Below are 25602 nucleotides of genomic sequence, written 5' to 3'. Positions count from 1 at the left end.
GGGTTCAATATGACGTGGGTCCACCCTTTGCAGCTAGAACAGCTTCAACTCTTCTGGGAAGGCTGTCCACAAGGTTTAGGAGTGTGTTTATGGGAATTTTTGACCATTCTTCCAGAAGCACATTTGTGAGGTCACACACTGATGTTGGACCAGAAGGTCTGGCTCTCAGTCTCTGCTCTAATTCATCCCAAAGGTGTTCTATCGGGTTGAGGTCAGGACTCTGTGCGAAATTCACTGGATTTTGGTAGATTTTTTTGTGAATATTCTTAAGAAAAATTTTTTCAACAAATTTTTTTTTTAAATTCCCAAAAATGTTGAAAATGTGGACATCAGAAGTTTTACTGTGAAAATCAATTTTTTCCACATTTTCAAACTTTAAAATGGGTTAATTTGACCCGCAGGACGACACGAGGGTTAAATCATTTTCAAACACTATATTTGAAATGCTTTATTTGAATAAATCATAGTACATGATTCTATGAAACTGTAGCTTTTCTGGAGGTTTAATAAACTTCTACTTGCAGCCCCTCCTCTGCTGCTGCTTGTGTTTCAGATCCATTAATAGAGCGTCCAGCGTGGGGAACTTAATCAGGCTTTGTCCCAGTCATGGATCCATAAAGCCACTGAGGTCCTCTGCCTGCTCATCATGAATTAATAATCTACTCGTCTATTGGCTGCTGCTGCTGCTGTTATCCAGCTTCCTGAAGCTCAGCGGTTCATCCGTCTGATCAGCAAGGATTAAACATTCACAGTAAGAGAGTAGAAACAAGACAGACGTTTACCGCTGGCTGGCTGTGATTTAAAGTGTGTTTTATGGTCCGACAGATGATATTACTCAGGTTTCTGACACCTTTAACCCACCCAGAGCTCCAGGCATTTTAGACTTAGACGACTTCATTAACTCTCCTGTTGTTCTCATTTACGGGCAACAAAAAAATATTGTTTCCTTGTCTTAAAAAAAATCCAAACATTCAGCAAAAAATTCCCCAAATTTCTGAAAAATTGTAAAACATTCAAGAAAAAAATTCCAATAATTCCTTAAAAGTTTCCCTTAAAAGTTTTATTTAAAAAAAAAAAAAAATCCCCCAAATTTGGCAAGAAAATTCTTGTAAATATTTTCAAAAAATGAGTCCGAATCTTCCAAAAAAATACTAAAAATATCTAAAATGACTCCATATATATCAGTAAAACTTCTAATATTTTCTTGAAGAACATTCACATAAAAATCAACCAAAATCCAGTGAAATTTGCTGGATTTTGGTAGATTTTTTTGTGAATGTTCTTAAGAAACATTTTTAACATTTTTTTTCCACCAAAAAATGTTCAAAATTTCCCAAAAATGTTGAAAATGTGGACATCAGAAGTTTCACTGTGAAAATATATTTTTTTTCCCCCCGCATTTTCAAACTTTAAAACGGATCAAGTTTGACCCACAGGACGACACGACAACACAGATTGTTAGGGTATAAAGTAAATGTAAAATAAAATTAAATTAAATTAATAAATTAAATTAAATTAAACTAATTAAAATGAAATATCTCACTTATTTTTCCCTATTTTTTGACTTATTAACTAATAATTGGGACTTAAGATGTCAATCTTTTAACCCTCGTGTCGTCCTGCGGGTCAAAATCGATCCATTTTAAAGTTTGAAAATGTGGGAAAAAAATAATTTTCACATTGAAACTTCTGATGTCCACATTTTCAACATTTTGGGAAATTTTTGAACATTTTTTAGTGGAATAAAAGAAATGTAAAAAGCAAAAAAGCAGCAAAAAAAATTCCCAAAATTTCCGAAAATTTGCAAAACCTTCAGGAAGAAAATTCCAATAATTCCTTAAAAGTTTCCCTTAAAAGTTTTATTTTAAAAAAATCCCCCAAATGTGAGACAAGACAATTCTTGCAAATATTTTCAAAAAATGAGTCAAAATCTTTCAAAAAAAGTCCTAAAAATATCTAAAGTGATTCCATATATATCAGTAAAACTTCTTATATTTTCTTGAAGAACATTCACAAAAAAATCATCAGAAAGACATCAGAAGTTTCACTGTGAAATTTATTTATTTTTCTCCACATTTTCAAACTTTTTACTCAAACTTTTTTTACTCAGTTTTGACCCGCAGGACGAGACGAGAGTTAATGTATTGTCTTTTTATTGTTGTGCTGTTATTTTGAAAGGACTCGCCGGTTGTCATGTTGTGTGGTTGTTTGCAGCTTTGTGGGGGAAGTTGTGCAGCTTTAGAGCCTTAAACTCGACAACAACCAAGCGGGGCGGCCCGTCCATCGCCGCCAGTTGTTCCGTTCCGGTGCCCTCCCTGCTCCCCGGGACTCCTCGGTCCTCTCCCCCCCCTCTCCCCGCAGTCACGGCGGCGGTGGGTGTGTCGATGCGGGCCGGAGCTGCCTCCAGTCGCTGCTTGAGAAAAGAGGAAAAAAGTTGGTGATGAGTTCAGAGTAGCGGAGCAGCTAGCCGGGATGGCGGTCTGGACCCGAGCCGACAAGAACGGGCAGCTGGACCTTCTGCTCCGGGACCGCTGGATCCGAGTCTCCGCCGAACTCACCCGGGAAACGCTCACTTTGACGGCCGAGGCGGAGGCGTCCGCCCCGGGGGCCAACCACTGGGACTACAGCAACTCCCCGGCGGGCCTCAGAAACGGCATCTCGAACGGAAACGAGCCGGGGGCGAGTCCCGGGAGCCGCGGTCCGGACCAGCTCCAGAACCAGAACCAGAACCACGGGGGTCGGGGGCGCAGCGGCAGCCCGGGGCGAGGGGGTGTCAGCCGGGGTCAGTACGACGGCGGCTACGCTCTCAACAGCCCCGGAAAGTACCCGAATAACGGCACCAGCTCCGACTTCGGAAGCCCCGGATCCAGCTACGGCAGCCCGGGCTCCAGCTTCGGGTCGCGGCAGGGGGAGGACGGCTCCTCGGAGGCGGTGCGGAAGGTCCGGGTAGTGAAGCAGGAGTCTGGCGGGCTGGGGATCAGCATCAAGGGGGGCCGAGAGAACCGGATGCCCATCCTCATCTCCAAGATCTTCCCGGGGCTCGCCGCCGACCAGAGCCGGGCGCTGCGGGTGGGCGACGCGATCCTGTCGGTGAACGGGAACGACCTCCGGGAGGCGACCCACGACCTGGCGGTGCAGGCGCTCAAGAAGGCTGGAAAAGAGGTGACCCTGGAGGGTAAGCTGGCGACTCGAGGGCGGGGATCGGAAAAGGCCGAGATTAGAGTCCAGTGGTCAGGCTGCTCTCCTCCACACTTTTACCCACTTTTACACACTTTTAATCACTTTTTCTTCATTTTAAACCACTTTTACCCCAAAATCTGAGGCTGTTTTCCACACATAAGCTGAATTATTGACTGGTTTTGACCCATGTGTGGAAATATGTCACATGTTGGAGCTTGTATGAAGGAGCAGAACTGAACATGTACAGCTGGAGCTTCTTCTGCATCTCATGACCCATTTTAATTCATTTCGACATGGTGCACATTAACTTTATGTGTTTCTGCACGCATGTCTTCTGCCTTTGTGTTCTAATATTCAGATGTAAACAAACACACTGGCTTAAATCACATCAACTCAACAGAGAGTCTTTGATTAGAGCAAACAGGAACCAAACCACAGCTCTGAGTTCAGGAATGACTGTGGCTTTTCTAAAGATAAGGGCTCACAATAAACATGTGGAAGAACTGATGATATCCAGCAGAAATATGATTATCTGGTCAGAAGAATCACATCAAAAACCTCTCAAAGAAACATTTTATGTCACTTTCAACCAGATTAATCATTTAGTTAATCAGTTAAAATTGTTTACCAGCTGTTTAGTCAAGTAGTAAGTTTAAATTCTTGGATTGCAGCTTCTTAAATGTAAAGTAAACTGAATATCTTTGGGGTTTTTGTAGATAAAACAAGACTAATTAACATTTTTCACCATTTTATGAACTAAACAATTGATCAGTTAAGGAAGGAAGTAATTAAGTCTGAAAATCATTGTTTGATAGCTTTTAACGGTGGTAATTTAAAATTTTTCATAATGGTTTTAACTTAATTTTGATCTAATATGCCAAAAATAGTTTTAATATTTTATACAAATTTTTTAAAAATTTTAATCAATTATTTTTTATTTAAACTTTGATCTTATATCTTGTTTTCCTATTTTGCCATGTTTTAATATTTTACACTAATTAATTTTATTTTGTTTTATTATGAATTTACAAAAAAATGAATATCTTTAGACAAAACAAAACTAATTAACTTTTTTTTTTTTTTTTTTTTAACCATTTTCTGGTGTTTTATGGACCAAATAACTGATCAGTTCATCTAAAAATAGTTGATTGGTAGCTGTTAATTATGGTATTTTTGGTATTTTTTTTCTTAATTTTTTTAAATCTAAGCTTTGATCTAGTATGCTAAAAAATAGTTTTAATATTTTATACAGATTTATTCTGTTTATTTTAATAATAAATTATGACAGTAAACTGAATATTTTGAGTTGTGAACAAAACAAGTGTGAAAATATTTGATTGGTCGCTGTTAACGGTGGTAATTTTGTAATTTTTTCTTAATTTTTTTACCTAAACTTTGATCTAATATGCCAAAAATAATTTTAATGTTTTATACAAATATATTCTGTTTTATTTTTTATTAATTTATGACCGTGAACTGAATATTTTTGGGTTGTTGTGGACAAAAGAAGACTAATTCACATTTTTTGTCATTTTATGAACCAAACAATAAATCAGTTAATTGAGGAAATAATCATCAGTTTAATCAAGTCTGAAAATAGTTGATTGGTAGCTGTTAATTGTGGTCATTTTTATTTATTTATTTTTTTTTTAACTTAAGCTTTGACACTTAAAAAAGGTTGGCATTACATTCTATAGATATTTAACTTTTTACATTTTCAGCTTGTTTACATACTTGTCTGTGTAAACACTGCCTGCAGTTCAGCTGAAAAGTCTCAGAATTTTTGTCACTTAACTGTAGGTCACAGCTGAGTCACTGATGATTCCTCAGTTGCACCAAAGCGCACAGAATTTTTAGTTTTTTACACAATGTGGCTAATGCAGACAATTTATTTTTGGTGAATTTTTAAATATTAAAGTGACAACGATGTAACGTGATGATTTTCAGCTTTCAGACAGAACAGCACAGATGATTAGTTCAAGGACCGTAGGAAAACTGACAATTGAACCATGAAAACAGCTTTCTCACCCTCTTTATTCAGCAGTTTCACACCTATTACAAACTAAAATGTCCATAAGAATTAGACTTTAATGCAAAGTCTGTACAGATCTTCAAAAATTACTGAAATTATTTAATAAATTAGTAAAATAGTTGTTGGTTTAAAGCTCAGAATGTTTCCTAATGGGATGATTAGATACTAGCAAAATCAGGATCAGTTAATGTACAGTAAAACCAGTGACTCTGTTCACTTACCCAACTGAAATATTTGTATTTTCTTGTAATTTCTGACCATTTGTTGAACAAAAAAGTAACTGAAACCCCAATTAGCTCAACTGGTTTAAGAAAAATCTTAATTCTTGTTATTTTTTTCTTGTTTTTGACTGGTATTAACATAGTTTACCATTCATTATAGCTGATAACTAACTGAATAATCACTTTAATATCAATAAACGGCTGCTAAACTTCAGATAAAAGACCCGAAACGCAAACTTTATTTAAGACACAGCTGCAAACATGATTTAATTAAGCTAAAAACCCATCAGAAGGAGAATTAAGCTTTTTGATGAATTTTCTATCTGCAGCTCCTTATATGTGTATTATTTCCGTTTGTTTTAGTCGTCTGTGAGTGTAAACTTTATATATTTCTGCTCTGAAAGGAGAAAATCAACTTTTTATTTAACAAAACGACAGGATGAATTGTATTTTGCAGCTCTGAGGAAACATTCAGCAGCCGTAGGTAGAGAACAGCTTATTATGGGCTGCTCAGATCTCCATGGAGACGGCTTCACATCCTCTCGTGTTCAATGTGTACAAACGTGGAAAAAGACCAAAGTGCTGCCCCGTGGGTTCGGAAACTTTCAGCTCGACTGTTTAATGGTTCGGAATGAACGCCTGCTGAATGCTGATTGGAGGAAATAATCCATGTGGGACATTTTTCCACCCGACGTTTAGCTCCGAGTCGCTTTTTCAACCTTCCGCTGATTAAATAAGAACCTGGAAACGCTGTCGGCTTTTTCAGAAATCATCCAGGATGTAGTTTCACAGGAACCAAGCTTTGTTTTAAACGATCTGGACGTTTCTGTCGACCTTCACCATGAAAAGATGCAAGAGACACAAAACATTACAGAAATGTCACTAAAAGACGCAAAAATGACTGAAAAATGCATTTTTTTAGTGACATTTTTGCATCTTTATAGGTCATTTTTGCATCTTTTCAGAACGTTTTTCCATCTTTAAGTCACATTTTTGCATCTTTTTGGGTCATTTTTTGCATCTTTTTGTGATGTTTTTGGGTAATTTCTGCATCTTTTAGTGACATTTTTCCATCTTTTAGTGACTTTTTTAACGTTTTTATGTAATTTTTTCAGCTTTTTGGTCATTTTTGCATCTTTTCATGACCAAATAAGGAAAATAACCTAACTAATATTAAAGTAAAGCCAAGAGTCACCAGTTTTTATTTATGGTGTGATTTTAACTGAGTAATTTACATTTTACTGAATAAAACCCTCCAAAAATGTCATAAGTCATTACTTTACCTGCCTTTAATACATTTTGTGTTTGACTCTAAAGTGTTTTTAATAATCTTAACTAAGATCCAATATTATCATTAATTATAGAAATTAACTTGACTAATTTGAAGCTAAGCAGCAGCTTTATTGTCATTATATTGAGAACAGACAACAACATGATAAAATTTGTAATGTTTCTGAGACTATTTTACTGGTTTTTTTGCACTTTATTTAATTCTAATGTTTTGTTTGTCTTTTTAATAGTTTTAAATGTTTTTATGCCTCAGTGGCACTATTAAAATTTCATTTTATTGTTGTCTAACCTCAGTTTAATGACAATAAAGCTGCTACAAAAGTGAAATTCTGCATAAATATCCTACAAACCCAAGGATGCCAGCTGTGTTTTTATGCTTTCTTATTTCTCCTGCCCTCTATTGTGTTTCTCGTGCAGTTTTTTAAGCGTTTCGGGCCCTCAGGTTGCAGGATTTGCTTCCCTCTGCTCGGTTTTTGCAGGAATCTGTCGGCTGCCTGCGACTGTTTGTCCGGCTGGCAGCGGTGAGCTCGTTGTTTGTGGATTTCCCGCCGCTGTGTGAAGCCGGCGGCAGTCATTCAGTCGGAGTTTCCAGGCCGCCGTGTCGCGTACACAACACATAAACCCCCAGATATCCTCACAATTAGCCCAGGAGCCCCACATTCCTGAGTCCAGAAGCACATTCAGGCCACACCAGAGCGTTTTAACGTCAGGCAGCAGAGATTCATTCACCGGTTTCATCTTCCAGGCATCACTTTAGTCACTTTAAACTGAAAGGATGAACTTTAAACAATCAAATGTGAAGATTTGATGGCTTTCTTTGTCACACGTGAAGATTTTTGGATTTTAGTTCAGACGAAACTCGACACAAGATGTGGAAATGACTGCAGGAATTCAATCTAAGAATAAGCAGATTTATCTTTAGTGGAAGCAGTTGGTAGTTTTGTCCCTGCACACTGTTGTTTTAGAGATTTACCCTGTTGTTTTTTAAATTAAAGATAATAACTGTGACCATTACTGGGGGAAAACAGGAGTAATTTACATGCTTACTGCAAAAAACAGACGTAAACTGTAAATAATGTCCACATTTGCAAATATGAGTGACTTCTTATGCAATGAAAATTGAATTACACTATTTTTTCTGTATCAAAATTAGCTAAAAAAATTATTATTTCAGAGATATTTGTTGTTTTTTAAGGAAAAATTATTTATATTAAGGATTTTTTTCTGACTGTTATGCAGATTTTCTCAGTTTTTTAATTTTATTTTAAATTACAGATAACTGACAGTTACTGGGAAAAATAATAGTAATTTACATGTTGACTGCAAAAAACAGATGTAAAGTATATGAATGACTTGTTTTGTGATAAATATTAAATTACACTATTTTTGCTGTATTTAAATTAGCTAAAAAATATTATTTTAAAGATATTTTTAGTTTTTTGAAATAAAAAATATTTATTTTAAGGATGGAATAATTATAGTTTTCTGACTTATTTTACAGATTTTCTCTGTTTTGTTTAATTACAGATAATAATTAACTATAATATAACTATTTTCACAGAAAAATCTTAATTTATATCGTAAAAAACAGGCCAAAACTGTAAATAACATCAACATGAAAAAGATGATTTGTTTTTCTAACATCAATGCTGCAGGAAAATATTTTTTACTAAATTGAATTTAGAAAAAATAATATAATCATTATTTTTTACAATAATAGTAAAAATAATTATTGTACAGATATGTGCCATTATTTGAAAGAAGAAATGTGTATATTATAATTTTAAAAAAGATATATATTTTATTCTTTTTTACTGATAATTCACATGTTGTTCTTGTTTAGTTAAAGTATAGAAACTATTAAAATTGTTGACATATTGACAGTAAAAAACAAAAAAGGAATGAAATTAAATTCCATATCAAAAAGTTCTATTTTAATAAATGGTAATTTTGTTATTTTATAACATTTGACTGTAGAATTACACTGTTATTATTTGTATCGGCAAATATCATTATTTGCTGTTATTTTCACTTTTTTAAAAAAATGTATTTTACAGAAAAGCTACACAACGTCAACATCAAACATCAGGATTTTTACGAATGGGAATTTGTTCTTTCACAGGGTGTGACAGTAAAATTACACCATTCTTTTTTACATTTAAATCAGCTACAAACATCCTTATTCTACATATATTTGCTGTTATTTTCAGCATTTTTACTGTTTCTGAATGTTAAAATACTCCACAGTTTTTTGTGGCGTTAATAAGTTCCTAATTATAGTATTTTCTAATATTTGGGCTGCGTTTGGGGTCAGTAAGAGGTGATTTTTAGCCTTTAAGGACCTTTTGGATGAACTTTTCTCATGTTTTGTTCATGTAGGCTGCAGATGTGATGCAGACTTGTTTAACCCTCCTGTTGTCCTCATTTACGGGCACCAAAAAATATTGAAAAAAATTAAATAAAAAAATAATAATTCCCAAATTTCTGAAAATTTGCAAACTTCCAATAATTCCTTAAAAGTTTCCCTTAAAAGTTTTATTTTAAAAAAATCCCCCAAATTTGGTAAGAAAAATATTAATTATTTTCAAAAAATGAGTAAAAATCTTCAAAAAAAATGCTAAAAATATCTGGTGATTCCATATATATCAGTAAAACTTCTAATATTCTCTTTAAGAACATTCACAAAAAAATCAACCAAAATCCAGCGAAATTCACTGGATTTTGGTTGATTTTTTTGTGAAGGTTTTAAGAAACATATTTTACATTTCTTTTTTTACACCCAAAAATTTTCGAAAATTTCCCAAAAATGTTGAAAATGTGGACATCAGAAGTTTCGCTGTGAAAATATATTTTTCCCCACATTTTCAAACTTTAAAAGGCAGGACGACACGAGGGTTAATTGTGTGGATCTCCAGGTTTAAAACCGTCCAGACGTCCGTGTTTCTGCAGATGAAACCCTCTTGATGGTGGCTTTTAGCTGCAGTTTCCTCTCACTGGGTCAGAACAGAACCTTTTGTCTGAGTAATTGGAGGAATAAAAACAGCACAAAGCAGCAGAAACACACAAAGGGCTTTGATGAAACGAGAACGAGCAGCTTCGGTTCGCCGTGTCCGTCTCAAATATTCCACTTTCCTTCTGTGGATTCGTGTCTAAATAATCAGATTTTACTCTCAGTCTGCGTCTATTTGTGTGTCTTTCTTTGTGGTCTCATATTTTTGTCTGCTTTAGTCGTAATGTTGAGTCTCTTTGCGATCATCTTGTCCCTCTTTCTGCTTATTTTTGCATCTTTTTTCAACAGTGCAGTGAATTTGTATTTTTTGTGCGTCTCCCTGCTTCTTTTTAACCTTTTGTGGTGCTTTTCACATCTCACTGATCCTTTTGTGTGTCTCTGTGTTCACTTGCTGTCTCCGTTTAGTCAGCTTTCCTTATTTTTAGTGTTTCTGATCGTCTTTCTCCTTGTTTTGTGTCTCTGTAGTTGTTTCTGTGTCTTTCTGGTAGTTTTGTATACTTTTGTTATTCTTTTGTGTAACTCTGTGGTCATTTTGTGTGTCTTTCTAGTTGTTTTTTGTGTCTTTGTAGGTCTGTAGTTATTTTGTGTCTCTAAAGTTGTTGTGTGTCTCTTGGTAGTTATTTTGTGTCTCTTAGTGGCTGTTTTGTATCGCTTAGTGGTCATTTTGTGTCTCTTTGTAGGTCTCTATAGTTGTTTTGTGTCTCTGGGTATTTTGTGTATATTTATAATTATTTTGTGTCTCTATAGGGTTGTTGTGTGTCTCTTGGTAGTTGTTTTGTGTCTCTTAGTGGCTGTTTTGTGTCTCTTAGTGGTCATTTTGTGTCTCTTAGTGGTTGTTTTGTGTGTCTTAGTGGTTGTTTTGTGTCTCTTTGTGGTTAATTTGAGTCTCCCTGCAGTCATTTTCTATGTCCCTGTTGTTTTGTGTCTTTTTTCGACAGTTCTTTTGTGCTCTTTTTGCATGTTTTTCTCCTAGTTTAGGATCTTTTTTAGCATCTTTTTGCATCTCGCTGTTGCTTTTGCATCTCTTTATAGTCCGTTCTACCTGATTTATCGCATTTCTGTCTAGTAGTGTTGACTTTCTTCTGCTAGTTTCCATCTCTGTTTGATCAGTTTTGTGGTGTTTTGTGTGTCTCTATGGTTGATTTGTATCTCCTTCGTGTCACTTTGTAGTTTTGTGTTTCTCTTTCGGTCTCACACCTGCAGCTGTAGTCTTTGTTCATCCCTTTCTAGTTGTTTTGCGTCTCTTTGTGGTTGTTTTGAATCGCTGTGATCTGTTTGCGTGTCTTTTTTGTTGGTTCTCGTCTTTGTTTTGTTGTTGTGCTCGTCCTTGTGGTAATCTAGTGTCTCTTTAAAGTCTTTCTAGTGACTTCAAACAGAGACTCTGATCCCACTGGGTCTGTTCAGCAGAGCTTCCATGTTTATTAGTTGGTCTGAAGCCAAACTATCGGCTTTTTATGCGTCACATGGATAAAAGAGACTCGTTCATTCATCCAGATGCATTTTCACGTTTAAATTCTCCATTTTAACTCCATCTGAACACGGATTCCATGAATTCTGGATTTAACCATGTAGTCGGTTTTGATTCTGCTTCCTATTTTCTCTGAGATTTATGGGAGCTTGTGGTGGTCAAGCAGCAGAAAGTGTTTCCAGAAGGACCACAGTGGGACCATGTGGTCAGAACCATCCTGAGAAACTGGAAAGACAAAAATGCTGTTGACTTCTTCACGTGTATTCATTTGTAGAAGCAGAATCTAAAATTCTACTGACAAATGACCATTAATTGTCACACAAACAACGGAAATCCAGAGTCTCTTTGTCTTTGTTGGTTCATTTTCTGCCTCCATTAGTGTGATTTCAGTGCAACCTTTTGGCAGCTAATCCAACAAACCTCCCACTCCGGAGTTATTTTGCTCTTTTTTATTTGGTTCAAAACCAAAATCTGCCCACGGTGCTGTTGTGGTGTTTAGATTTAAATTCATGATCTTATTGTCAGTAGATGCTCTTTGAAATGGAAACTGAAGTGAACATCAAAGGCGCACAAAGCAGGTTTAAAATCCCTGTTATCTTAAAATAAAAAGAAGCCAAAAGGACCCATTTGATCAGAATTAGAAACTGTAATGAGACAGAAAGTCTTTAATTAGAAAACAAACCCTTTAAAGATGAGGTATTTTATTAAACTCATTTCATTCATTTATAAATTCAATAAAAAGTAAACTGTGTTCAGTAAAAAACAAAACATTTTCCACTCCTAGAAGCTGCGACCAACAGTCACGTTGGACAGTTTCGGCTGAACTGCAGGCAGTGTAGAGAGAGAAGTATGGAAGCAAATTAAACATGTAAATAGTAAATTATTTGTAGTATTTAGAGTGGCGTTTTTTTCTTTCTAGTATTAGTAACACTTGTGTACACTTGGAAAAAAGTTGTACATGTTAGTTCAAAGTTTTCTGAATTTTTGTTAAATTAATAATTAACTTTTTTGGACCATTTTGTCTTTTTTCTGATTCCTGTCATTTCTAACAGCGTCAAATTGCACAGAAGACATTTTTTAATTGTAATTTTTTAATTTTTTAGCTAAATATTTTCTTTGTGACCAACTACAGACACAAAATGACTGTAAAGTGACACAAAAGGAAGACAAATGTATAGAAAACTACCAGAAAGACACGCAAACAGACCACAAAGAGACACAAAACAACTACATAGCGAAGCAAAATTACCCAACAGAAAAGTGAATCACAAAAAAGAGACGAAAACAGGCCACAAAAAGACTCAACTGTTAGAATATGACACAAAATTACCTCTAAGAGACACAAAACAACCACAAAAAGAAGCAAACTAACCACAAAGATGCATGAAACAACTGCAAAGAAACACAAAACGACTACAAAGAGAAGCAAAACAAAAAAACCCAATATGAAAATCATCAAAAAAGACAAAGGAACAGACCACAAAGACACAAAACGACATAGAGACACAAAATACCCACAAAGACACACAAAACAAGTACAAAGAGAAGCAAAACTACCCAACAGATTTGGAAACCTTCAGAAAAGACACACAATCAGACCCCAAAGACACAAAACAACTACAAAGAGAAGCAAAGCAACCAGATATTTAAACCATCAGATAAGACACACAAACAGACTACAGAGACAAAACTGGCAAAAATGACACACAAAATGACCACAAAAAGACACAAAACTACAAAGAGAAGCAAGACTACCCAACAGATATGTAAACCATACAAAATGGCAAACAAAGAGACTAAAATGACAAAAAGGAGACACGTAGAAAAACGTTGTACATGTTGATTCCAGTTCTTTTTTCAATTTTTTCCAAAATAAATAATCGAAGAAATTCAACTTAAATTATTTTTTTTTCTAATTCCTGTCATTCTAACTGTGTCATTCTGCTCAGTAGACATTATTTCTTCATTTTCTTTCCTTTATTCTGTTTCCATGGAGATGCAGGACTTTATATTGCAGTGAAAATGAACCCACAGTGAGGAAAAATGTCCATCTTGGCTAATTCACAGGGTTAATAAAAGCGATTCGGGTTAGTCAGTTTTCGGGTTTTTATCCGCCTGACTGTCGCCTGCTTGTCCTTTATAACCTGCTGCAGCCAAATCGCCATCGACCTGATCCCTGGTTGCCGACGGCGACAGGTCAGCGTTTGTAATCTTCACCGGCAGACAGCGATGAATGTGATTATTTTGGCCTGTAATCTGCTTTATTCTTTGTAGAAAGTTGACACACACACACACACACACACACACACACACACACACACACACACACACACACACACACACTCCGTCACAACACACACTTATGTAATTTGGTGAATGCGTCGCTGCAGATAAATGCGATGGCGTGTTTGCACTTTGCCGGCTGATATCCCTCAGAGGAGGATGCAGGTGTGAGCTCGGAGGATCAGGGGAATACATCCTGCTGTTGTTTTCATCCATCATAGAGTCTCATTTTACCGCCTCTTACATCAGCTCAGGACATCTGCTCACTTATGGCTTCAAGTCATCTCCGATAAATACTTTTAAGGCGTCCAAATCCAGCTTGTTGTCATGGCCACGGCTGCAACTAATGCTGGTTTTTATTGTCGGTTAATCTGCTCATTATTTTCACGATCAATTAATCAAGTAATGGTCGCAGCTCTAGTCTGGATTCTCAGCTGAATCAATCAACATTTAGGATTTATTAAGACAGAATTCCAATTTCTGAATAAAATATTATTATGTTGTGGGTGTTTTTGCCTTCATTTGTTAGATAAGTTAAATTGGGAGGAAGACGCTGGAACCAAACCAAGGATGTAGAGACTAAATAGTAAACATCGCTCAGTAATCACACTTTATTGTGGACAAGTTGGGAAAAAAAATTATAAAATTAGATTATCTTATGAATCACTAGATTGAAGGTAATTCTGTGGGGTTTTTTAAAGACATGTTTTTTGTGGCATTTTTTGATTTTATTATTGACTGTTGTTTGTTGTTAGTGGGGACTTGACCTGGAATATGTTGTCCTTACTTGGAACTCTTTGGTCCTAACTTGGGACTTGTTGCTCTTAATTGAGACGTTGTGATCTTATCTTGGGACTCTTTGGTCTTAAGTTAGGACTTGTTGGTTTTCACTTGGGATTTGACATAGAATGTGTTGGCCCTGATTTCTCTTGACTTGACTTGGGACTTGATTCTGGATTTAACTGGTTCCTGATTGTTGATCTTGACCTGGAACTTTTTTGACTCAGGTCTTCACTTATGACTGTGTTAGTCCTGACGTGGGACTTACTGGCCTTGGCCCAGAACTTGTTGGTGCCGATTTGGAACGGTTTGGTCTTGAGTTGGACTTTGACTTAGCACTTGTTAGTTATTACTTGACATGAGACTTTAATCCGGATTTGAAAATGACCTGATTGTTTTTCTTTACCAGGGACTTCACTTCACTTGAGACTTGATTCTGGATTTGACTGTTGGCCTGATTGTTGGTCTTGTTTGGGATTTTTGGATTTTAACTCAGGGCTTCACCTGTGACTTGTTGGTCCTGACTTGGAATTTTTTGGTCTTGAGTTGGACTTTCACTTAGCACTTGTGGGTCTCAACTTACCACTTGGCTTGAGACTTTATTCTGGATTAGACAATAACCTGATTGTGTTCTTGACCTGGGACTTGTTGGTTGTTACTGGGGACTTAACTTGGAATGTGTTGTCCTGACTTGGGACTCTATGATCCTAACTTGGGACTTGTTGCTCCTAACTGGGTTTTTGTGGTCTTAACTTGGGACTTGACTAGAGACTCCTGGGTGTTTGTTAAGGACTTGGATTGGTTTTCCTTGGGATTGGATTCAGGACTTGTTGGTCTTGCCTTGGGACTTGATGGTTTTGACTCAGGACGTCACATGTGATTTGCTGGTCTGTGACTAAGGACTTATTGGTCTTGGTTTGGGACTTGTTGATCCTAAGTTGGGTCTTACTGTCTTTTTTTTTTTTTTTTTTTTTACCTTGACTTGGCATTTGTGGCTCTCTTTGTGACTTGGGACTTATTGGTTTTGACTCAGGACTTGTGATTTGCTGGTCCATGACTAAGGACTTACTGGTCTTGGTTTGGACCTTGACTTCAGACTTGTTGGTTTGACTTAAGACTTTATTTGTGTTTTGCTGGTCCAGATTAAGGCCTTATTGATCTTGACTTGGGACTTGTTGATCCTAACCTGGGTCTTACTGTCTTGATTTTTTTCTTACCTTGACTTAGGATTTGTTGATCTTGACTTGGGACATCACTGGGGACCTGATTGGAACTTGATTGTTGGTCGTAACTCAGGACTTGCTGGTTTTGAGTCAGGACTTCACTTAGGACTTTATTTTAGATTTGATTGGGACTTGATTATTGGTCTTGACTTAGGATTTATTGGTTTGACTCAGGACTTCACTTGTGATTTGCTGGTCCAGATTAAGGACTTACTGATCTTGATTTGGACCTTCACTTTGAACGGTCGATCTGACTCAGGTCTTGTTGGGCTCGTGTTGAAATTTATGGGTCTCAGTCTTGTGGTTTTGACTCGGGACTTCACTTGTGACTTGAAGTTCCAGACAAAGCATGTATTGGTCTTGGTTTTGACCTTGACTTGGGGTTTGTTAGTCTTTGCTAGGGACTTGATTGTAGATTTTATTGAGACTTGTTTGTTGTTCTTGATTTGGGATGTCTTGGTCTTGACTCAGGACTTGTTTTTCTTGACTTTTGACATGTTGGTCTTCACTCAGACTTCATAGTCAAGACTTGAGACTCGGTCCCACTCGTCAGTTAGTAAATAATAACGTATTAAGCTTGTTTTATGCTTACCGCATCCGCGAGGTCCCTGCGGCTCCGTGTGGAAAAATTACGTCATTTTCGCACCCACGCCCCCTTGAGTGGCCTTTCCGTGCGGAAAATTTCCGCTCCGCCACATTTTTCTAACCAACGTGGACGGAGCCGCACGGAAAAACATGGCGGAGGGCCAGGACCTACTCATAGCTTAAGTCTAGAAATACGTGAACTTATACGATTCATCACACAGAGATCACCGTGGTAACCGGGTTATGAACTATTCATGGTGTGAAATAAAACTAACTGCTGAAATGCTTTTATTCGCTAAAATACCGTGTTGTAAGTGGTGTAAACCATGGCAAACTTCTTCTTCTCTAGTTTAGTACCAGAGTAGACCAGGTAGACGTGTGTTTGAGCTACACTGCCCCCTGCAGTTTGGAAACAGACTTCTTCTTCTCTAGTTTATTACTAGAGTAGACCAGGTAGACGTGTGTTTGGGATACACTGCCCCCTGCAGTTTGGGAACAGACGCGCATGGAGTATAAATGCACACACGTTCTTTCGCATGGATTTCCGTGCGGCTGATTTCCGCGCGACTCGTTCGTGCGGAAAGTATATTCCAGCCTTTAGTCTCAGCTTACCAGACCTTTCTATAGTGTAAAATGGTCTGATTGCACCTCAGTGTCATTCTGCTGTAGAACTTACACAGATACGCATGTAAAAACACACACATACAGACACATACAGACACACACACACACACACACACACACACACACACACACAAAAGCACTTACAAAAACCAAAAAACACACTCAGACACACACACCCACATAAACACACAAAAACACTTACACTACATACAGAAAAACGCACATACCTACACACTATACACAGACACACACAGAAACACACACCCACACACGTGCACAGTCAAACACACACACGCACGCACACACACAGACACACACATGCTGCTGACACATTGTTCTCATTAGTTTTTGGCAGAAACTCGAGGGAGGAAAAGTCAGAGGTGGAGGATTGACAGGGAGGTGTAGAGAGGAGGAGGAGGAAGATGAAGATGGAGGAAGAAGCACAGAGACGAGGAGGAAGATGGAGGAAGATGAAGATGGAGGGTAAAGAGCCAAACCACAGGGACATTTCTGGGCAGTTTTGGGGGAAATTGCAGCGGTTAGGGTCTGTAAGCTATTATTCAGAGATGATTGCTGCTGTGTGGTGAAGAAGAAGAAAATGAAGGAGATGAAGAAGAAAATGAAGAAATAAAATATGTGTGGAGTCAGGCTCTCCTGTGGTCCATCGGGCAGCGGAGTATGAATCCAACAGATGAGCCTCCTCCTGGGAAGCTGTTCGGTCTCTCCTGGGAGCCTCCATCCTCCCGCCTCGTGCACGCTCCTGCATTAGCGTGCACGAGGCGGGTTTTCCTCTGTGGACAGGCCTAATTAAAAGAGAAGTGGAGCTGAGCGACAGTTCTGACAGAACTAATGAGTTCATCCGACAGCGTGAAGCTCCACATCTGTCTTCAGTGATGAAATAAAACATTTAACCTGACAGACTGTGAAGCTGAAGAGTTGTTACTTCTGGCAGGAACAGAAAAGAAAATCCTTATTGTGAAGGCGTTTTAGATCAATAAACACATGCATAAATTTAATTTTCAACAAAAGAAAGACTAAAACTGACTGGTACAGCCTAACCTGATACGTGGTGGTCATGACTACTAGGCATGACTTGGAATTTGTGCCCCTAACTTGGGACTTGGTTTACTCATCTTGACTTGCTACTTAATTTGTGAGTTGTTGGTTTTGACTTGGGATTAGCTGGTCTTGACCTGAGATTATTAGTCTTGACTTGGGACTTCCTTGTCTTGTCTTCAGACTTGACCTGAGATTTGCTGGTTTTGATTTGTGATTTAACTTTGTACTTCCTTGACTTGACTTGGGAGTTCACTTTAGACTTATTAGTCTTGACTTGGGACTTGCTTGTCTTGTCTGTGGACTTGATTTCAGACTTGCTGGTCTCAGCTTGCAGTTTGATTTGGTACTTCTTGGACTGGGCATCAGTGGTAGTGGTCTTGACCCTGGACCTTGAAAAGTTAGGAATTGTTGGTCTTGACTTGGAACCTGCTGGTCCTGACTTGGGAGTAGTTGTTGTTGACTTGATACTCGCTGATCTTGGCTTGTGATTTGACTTACGACATCTTGCAACGTCTTGCAACTAGTTTGTCCTGACTTGGAACTAGTTTGTCCTGACTTGGAACTAGTTTGTCCTGATTTGGGACCTGCTAGTCCTGACTTGGGAGTAGTTCGTCTTGACTTGAGACTTGTTGGTCTTGGCTTGTGATTTGACTTAGGACTTCTTGGAATGAGCTTTGGAGACAGTGGTCTTAACTCTGGATTTGTCTTGCAACTAATTTGTCCTGACTTGGAACTAGTCTGTCCTGACTTGTGACCTGCTGGTTCTGACTCGATCTCCACTGTGTCTTGCAGATCAGACTGAGGTCTGTTGTGTTTGTTGTGTAGAAGTTGTGTTTCAGTTTGTCTTTCTGCTGATTGAATGTTATCCAGGGAGTTTTGACTCAGAGTTCTCCCTGCAGCTCCAGTTCAGCAGAAGCAGGTCATAAGTTCAGCAGCAGAATCGAGTCCAAACCACAACAGCAGCAGCAGGATCTGGTTCCTCAGAACTTCTTCTTTCATGTAGACTGATGATGGCTCACTTTCTGTTTCTGAGTCTGACTCATAGTTTCTGCTGAATCTTCCTCTTGTGGTTGTGTTTTTTCAGTCTGTATCATTTCAGGAAGAATTCAGGAAATTTGTTGGCTTGGGGTTTGCTTATTTATTAATAGAACTAAAAACTGATTCTATCAACTAACAAACCTGGGAACTTTTCTAGTTTCAATTTCTGGAGGCCATTTTGTCAAAATGTTTTCAAAATCTGGAACCTTGTCTTGCCATAGTTTCCACACATCAGATTCTACTGATGTTAGAGCCTCAAAAGTTGAAGTGTTGACCAAAGTCTGTACTTTAGTAGAAATATGGATCCATTTTGGACAAATATTTTGTAATTTTGGACAGGAACTTTATTGAGACACAATACCACCATTGTTTGCAAATTTGGTACATTTTTTTTCTATTTTCACGGAGAAATAATTAGTCATTCTTATCATTTTGGACACTTTTAAGTCATTCTGGGAGAACTTTTGGACTAGTTTCAAGACATTTTTGATACATTTTAATACATTTTCATAGGTTTTGAATCAAAATAGCAAAAAATAAATAAAATGGAACCTTGTCTTGTCACAAAGTGGGTGAAATGTCGACCAAAGACTGCATTTTAGTAGAAATATGGATCCATCCATATATATACACTTACAGGAACTATCTGGGCATACAGTCCCAACCATGTATGAAAATTTTGAACCTTTTATCCATTTCAAGGACCAATAATTACTCATTCTGGGTATATTCCAAATCACTTTGGACAGTCTTCATCTTATTTTGGACAAATATTTTGTCATTTTGGACAAATTTTGGGTTGTTTTAGACAAATCGTGAATCACTATGGCAGGTTTTAAGTCAAAATATCTAAAAACTGGAACCTTGTCTTGTCATAGTTTCCACACGTCACATTCTGCTGATGTTAGAGCCTCAAAAATTGGTGAAATGTCGACCAAAGACTTTATTTTAGTAGAAATATGGATCCATCCATTATATAAACTTTCCCGAGACACAATACTACCCTCGGTTAAAAATTTTACACCTTAACTCCATTTCAGCAGACAACAATTATTCAATGTTGTCATTTTGGGCCATTTTGAATAATGTTAGACCACCTTTATCTTATTTTGAACACATTTTAAGTCAGTAACTAAAAGTCAGTAACTAAAAATGTATCCTTTTTTGGAGCCATTCAATCATTCTGATCTGATGTAAACTACTTTGTCCATGTCCTCCCCACATTTCATGTTGGTAGGAGTTTTATTTCTGGAAATATTGAACCTTTAAAATGGCTTCACAGCTAAGATGTTCTTTTGAGCATGAATATCTTGAATTTGAATGTGTGAAAACATATGAAATTCTCAAAATTCTGCCAAAAATCTTTTGCAGAACTTAGTTCCGTGTCCAAAAAGCAAATTGGTAAACTATGAGACAACATATTTCCTGAATTCACACAGTTTGACTCATGTATTCATGTAGAAGTGTTGATTTGGTGAATTGGTTTGTCGCTCCGTGACTTTAACTGGAGGTTTTGAGGGTTTAATTCCATCTTTTCCTGCCTCTGATTGTTTCTTCTTCCCTGTAAACTTGTCGTTAAATCTGCGGTCAGAGCAGCAGCTCAGCAGTTATTTGCTGCATCAGAGGATCTTCACATTCGGAACCACAGAGATTCCGCGGGTGGAAACTCTTTTTGCTCTGACCTCCACACAGAAACATGCAGCGACGCTCCAACACTTACTGCAGACCAGCCAGACCTCGGTGCCGCTGTGGTTCTGATGGTTTCTGTTCGACCCGCCTCCACTCTGAGTCATGAAAACAGCAGCTGCATCCACACATCAGCATTGAGATCATAGAGGCTGCTTCACAGGCATAAACAAGCACTTTGATGTCGGGATTTTAGTGTTTTTACATGTAACTGGATATTAATTAATAGGGGTGGTGAAAAAAATTGATAATCGATTAATCGCGATTATTAAATGGCCGATTATGAATCGATTTTAAATTTCAAAAAAATCGATTATTACATTTTTCAAATTATAATACAAAGGCGAGTCCTCCTGTTACTGGCTGTCATATATGATTTAACCACAAGGTGGAGCGCTATTAACTGTCTGTCATAACAAGACACGTGTAACTGAGCCAGCGAGCAAGTGTGTCGGCGCTAACCGGGTGCTAACTGAGGTGAGCGAGGTACGGTGCGACGCCTGAAAAATGAAAACAGAAAACACAACATCCGACAACCAACTAATCCACCCAGCTGCATCTGGGTTTACAGCAAGTGTGTGGGTACATTTTGGTTTTCATGGCAAGTCCTCACAAGATATCGACAGAACCTATGTTGTCTGCAAGCTTTGCCACGCTAAGCTAAAGTACTGCGGCAATACTAGCAACATGAGAGCTCACATGTCGTGCTTCCATCCAGGGCTGAGAACGAGCGTCCGAAGCCTGTCATCCCACCAAACCAGGTGGCTAAGCTCGCACCCGGCTCGGAGCGAGCTAAGAAAATCACAAAGTGTATATCCTACTTCATCGCGAAGGATATGAGACCATACAGCGTGGTGGAAAACACGGGCTTCCGCTATTTAGTCCACAATCTGGAGCCAAGATATGTTGTTCCATCCCGGAGCTTTTTCACGCATAAATCGATCCCAAATCTTTACAAGGAGACAAAGTTTTCCGTGCAAGAGTCCATCAAGTCTGCTCACAGGGTGGCAGTAACTTGTGATGCCTGGACATCCAGAGCTACGATCTCATACGTGACCATCACGGCTCACCATGTCAGCAGTGAGTGGAAGCTCATTTCCTACGTGCTTCAGAACACAGCTATGGATGACAGCCACACAGGGGTGAATATGTGCGAGTTTCTTAGAACAGTAGCAGACGAGTGGGGAGTAGAGAAGCACGACCTGGTCTTCCTCCATAAGAATCTGGTTGTTCCAGAGCAATGAATATTCCATGAAAACATGGAATGAAAATGCTACCATTGATGTGTAAGCTGAGACAATCAAGTCTCTGATAGATTATTACCTGTTATAACTCCGCCAAGGAACGGCAGAGTTATGTGACGATCGGCGTACATTTGTCAATTCTAGCTTTTTGTCTGTCTGTTTGTCTGTTAGCAACATAACTCAAAAACGGACTAACGGATTTGGATGAAATTTTCAGGGAAGGTCAGAAATGACACAAGGACCAAGTGATTAGATTTTGGCAGTGATGTGGCTTAGTCTGGATCCACGGATTTATTAAAAATTTCTGTATCATTGCGAGATAGCAGCACGGCGTCACTGTAACCATGACAACAAGAGAACACTATGTAAGCTGCCTGCTGATGATCACATGATTGAGATCCTGGTACAAATTGACTGTTGCAGACTTTTCGGGAGATGTCTGTCGGAAATGATACCAGGAAGAATTGATTAAATTGTGGGGCTGTTTCTCAGTCACATCAATTCAGCTACATATTTAGGTCACGCGATTCGGTATCTGTACATAACGTACAAATGCATAATACACGCTTGCGCTCACTGCAAGGTAATTTTTTATTAAAGATTTCATCCATCGTAAATGATACGACTGAGCAGCCTTGGTGGAGTACTGCGCTTTCTGAGAGCTTTCTTGTTGATGAATATGTAACAGGAAATTGGAAAAGAGAAGGTTGATTTTTCAAAAATTTTGAAGCCCAAATGTCCTCCAATTCAGGTATGACCCTAAAACAAATGTAAGGCATATGAACATTTCCCAGTATGGTCCTAAAACAACACAAACAGCTCCTATCATAGTTAAAAACAAAACAACAAGAGAAAATGAAACAAGACTGATGGTTTCTATTCCAAGATCTGACACTAATTCTGGCCTCCGTCCATCTTTTCAGTTCACGTTACTACTCACAAAATGAGCCTTATTTCAAACCTTCCCCTCAAAACGTGACTGAAAATACAGTTTAGTTGTAGAGGAGGGTTGTTTTGTGGAAGTTTGGTTGGCATCTGCTTCATGTTTTTACGTTAAATCCTTCTCCAGATTTGCTCTCCTGGTTTTAAATCTGTGCTCTGGACTCTCTCCGGCTCGCTGCATACCTTCACTAACACAATATCTGGATTCAAGAATGAGCTCAGCATCCTCAGAGCCTCGTCTCGGGTTTCACACACCGACACACTCGCGTCCACGCACCGATCCGAGCGTGCACGTGACGGAGAACCGAGGAGGCGGACGGAGCCCAAACACCAAATTTGGAATCCGTCACTTCAGAGGCTCTTTTTTTCTTCGCACAAACGGTCGACACTCACGGCTGTTTTTCTGAGATCATTTCACAAAACATGCAGCAGGAAGAAGAACTCCAGCTAAAATATGATCCGAAAACCTCCGACTGAGAGAGTTTTTAAAAAGTAGGACCATAACTGGGCCCCTAAGTGTTTTTGAAGCAGATTAAAAGCTGACTTCTCCTTGAAAACATCCCAGAGTGTTTCATTGTGGTTCGGTTTATGGCCGCCTGTGATTGGCCGGATTCCCACAGCTGGTCAAACTATCAACACATCTGCAGCTGCTTTAGACCGTGTGTTTATTTTATCATGAGAAGGAGGAGAATCTGCACATCTCGTATATATTTGTAAGAGGTTTGACTCAGTTTTAGCAGCCGGATTCTCACCGGAATACGGAGCGTTTAGTGTTTTTGAAGCACTAAATATCCAATAAAACATTTTATGATTGAGGATTTGGTTTGTTGCAGTTCACAGCTGCAACTTATGGTTGTTTTTATTTCTAATATATCATTTGGTCTCGAAAATTGTCTATAAAAATGGCAGATTTGTTCATGCAACAGACCAAAACCAGAATTTATTTTAATGCAGATTAACTTTATGATGTGGAACCAGATGATATGTAGTAAAATTCTTGTTAATTAATTGTTACAACCTGATAAATGACTAACAGTGGGTCAGATCATGTAAAATATGACCATTTTTACTGAAAAATTCTCAGTTATATTTGGAGAACCATTGTGAAACTCCAGAACTCTACTTTTATCAGACTATCTACCAATATTTTTGTTTTTGTGGTACAACTTGTCAGACCTGCTCAATTATTCATGAAAATTCAATGAAAATAACTTAGTTTTTTTTCCATTTTTGTGATCCACTTTTTCATATTTAATGTCTTCTATATGTTTAATTTTGTATTATTATGATTTGCAGCTACAATTGGTTCAGAAAATATTACTAGTTGACTTCTCTATTAGTTTTTTTGTTAATTTGAGCTCAAAGATGGGACTCTTTAGGATTTTTTCCCCCATTTTCTACTCCTCCATAATCAGAGATTGTTTGATCTACTTGTCCAATATTACAGATTCTGATTCAATGACATGATGAGAAATAACAGTGAAATTTTCAGGTTTTTATCTTTAATAGTTTCTGACATATTGTTGTTTGAACAGCCTCAAGTTTCAGTGTGTAAAAAAACATGCAGAAAGTAGTTTTTTTTATTTTAAATTATATCGGAAAGTAATGGATATATGAAGCTAAAATTCCACAGATACCATTTTAAAAATCTATAGTTTATGATATAAAAATTTCAAGCAAATTGGAAATGATTTGAGATGGAAGAACCCAAACAGAACCATCAACTTTAATATTTATTCAAAGAAATCCATAAAGACGAGTCTTTTCAACACTGTGTACAACTCGTAATCCCTTTTTCTATATGCTCCTTTCAACATTTTATTTTTTGCGTTCTTTCTTACTTTGTAAAGCGTCTTTGAATGTCTTGCAAAGCTCTTCATCAGTATTATGTATTATTATTATTATTATTATTATTATTATTATTATTATTATTAATATTAAGTGTGGTTCAGTGTATCAGCATTGAAGTTCACTTATTATTCAGCCATATTTATTTAGGTTTTTCTCACATGATTTTTGGCACCTCACTCGTCCTGCAGCTTTGAGGAAACCCATATAATTATATATCAAAATGTGACTCATTCCTGTGACTTTTGGTAGCAATTCTTTGTACAGTTTTTTACAAAATTTGCAAAAAAAAAAGTGTTAAAAATCCCCACTGAAATCAATGGGAAGTCGGCAAGACAGCTGTCAAACCGGCCATCTTTGGAGCCCCGTAGCTCCATCACATTTTACAGTGGAAACCTCATTTAAAGTCTCAACGTTTCACAAAGCTTTCAACGTTATTCATCTGAATCCGGGTTTTGATATCTTGTACGGTTTTTATGCAGTTACAATTTAAGTTTTAGAATTTTTTTTGAAAATCCTGACTTTTTCTTCAGAGTGCACCACTCTAAGTTTTGACCAAATAATTTGTTTGAAAAAAGTGCAGTTAACCTCGTCTCCTTCTCACAGTTTCCACTCTACATAAACGATTTATACAAAACATTTAGGCATTTTTGTCCTCTTCCATCCAGTGTGAGTTTCATTGCTGTAAGTTTTATAGTTTTTTCATAAATCACCTCAGAGCTCAGAGTTTGCCGACCAAAACTCTCATTGACTTCCATTATAGCTGAGCTCTAAAATCAGAAACGTTGAGTCTCTTTAACCTGCCACCAAATCTGAATAAAACACAGAACGGACACAAATATACACCAGAACGTTCACAAATAGATTCTGCTTCACTCAGTCAAATAATTTTTCCAATACGACTTTTAGTTTCTGAGCTGTGACTGTTTGTTCGAGGGTTTAATTCTCAGTCTGCTCTGCTCTGCCACTGCAGCCAACCGGTGACTCACAGCTGATTGGCTGATTGTTGCACTTTCAAAGTAAAAGCTCAAAGATGTCGGGGTTTTGTGAAACATGCTGGCTTTTCAATTAATCAATCAATCAGACTTT

At 37.7% G+C, this 25602-nt stretch overlaps 1 protein-coding gene across 1 annotated transcript in view; it reads left to right on the top strand.

Annotated features, from left to right (window-relative positions):
* Nucleotides 1-2246: 2246 nt before the first annotated feature.
* Nucleotides 2247-25602, top strand: part of sntb2 (syntrophin, beta 2) — a 43487-nt gene continuing 20131 nt past the window's right edge. The window contains exon 1 of the mRNA XM_023261746.3: nt 2247-3175. Coding sequence (XP_023117514.2) covers nt 2473-3175 — 703 coding nt within the window. The 5' untranslated portion in view covers nt 2247-2472. The remainder of the gene's footprint in view (nt 3176-25602) is intronic.

The sequence above is a fragment of the Amphiprion ocellaris genome, chromosome 3, assembly GCF_022539595.1.
Source record: "Amphiprion ocellaris isolate individual 3 ecotype Okinawa chromosome 3, ASM2253959v1, whole genome shotgun sequence".
In the NCBI taxonomy this organism is placed as follows: domain Eukaryota; kingdom Metazoa; phylum Chordata; class Actinopteri; family Pomacentridae; genus Amphiprion; species Amphiprion ocellaris.
Note: the sequence above shows the minus strand (reverse complement) of the source record. Positions and strands in the feature narration are given on the sequence as shown.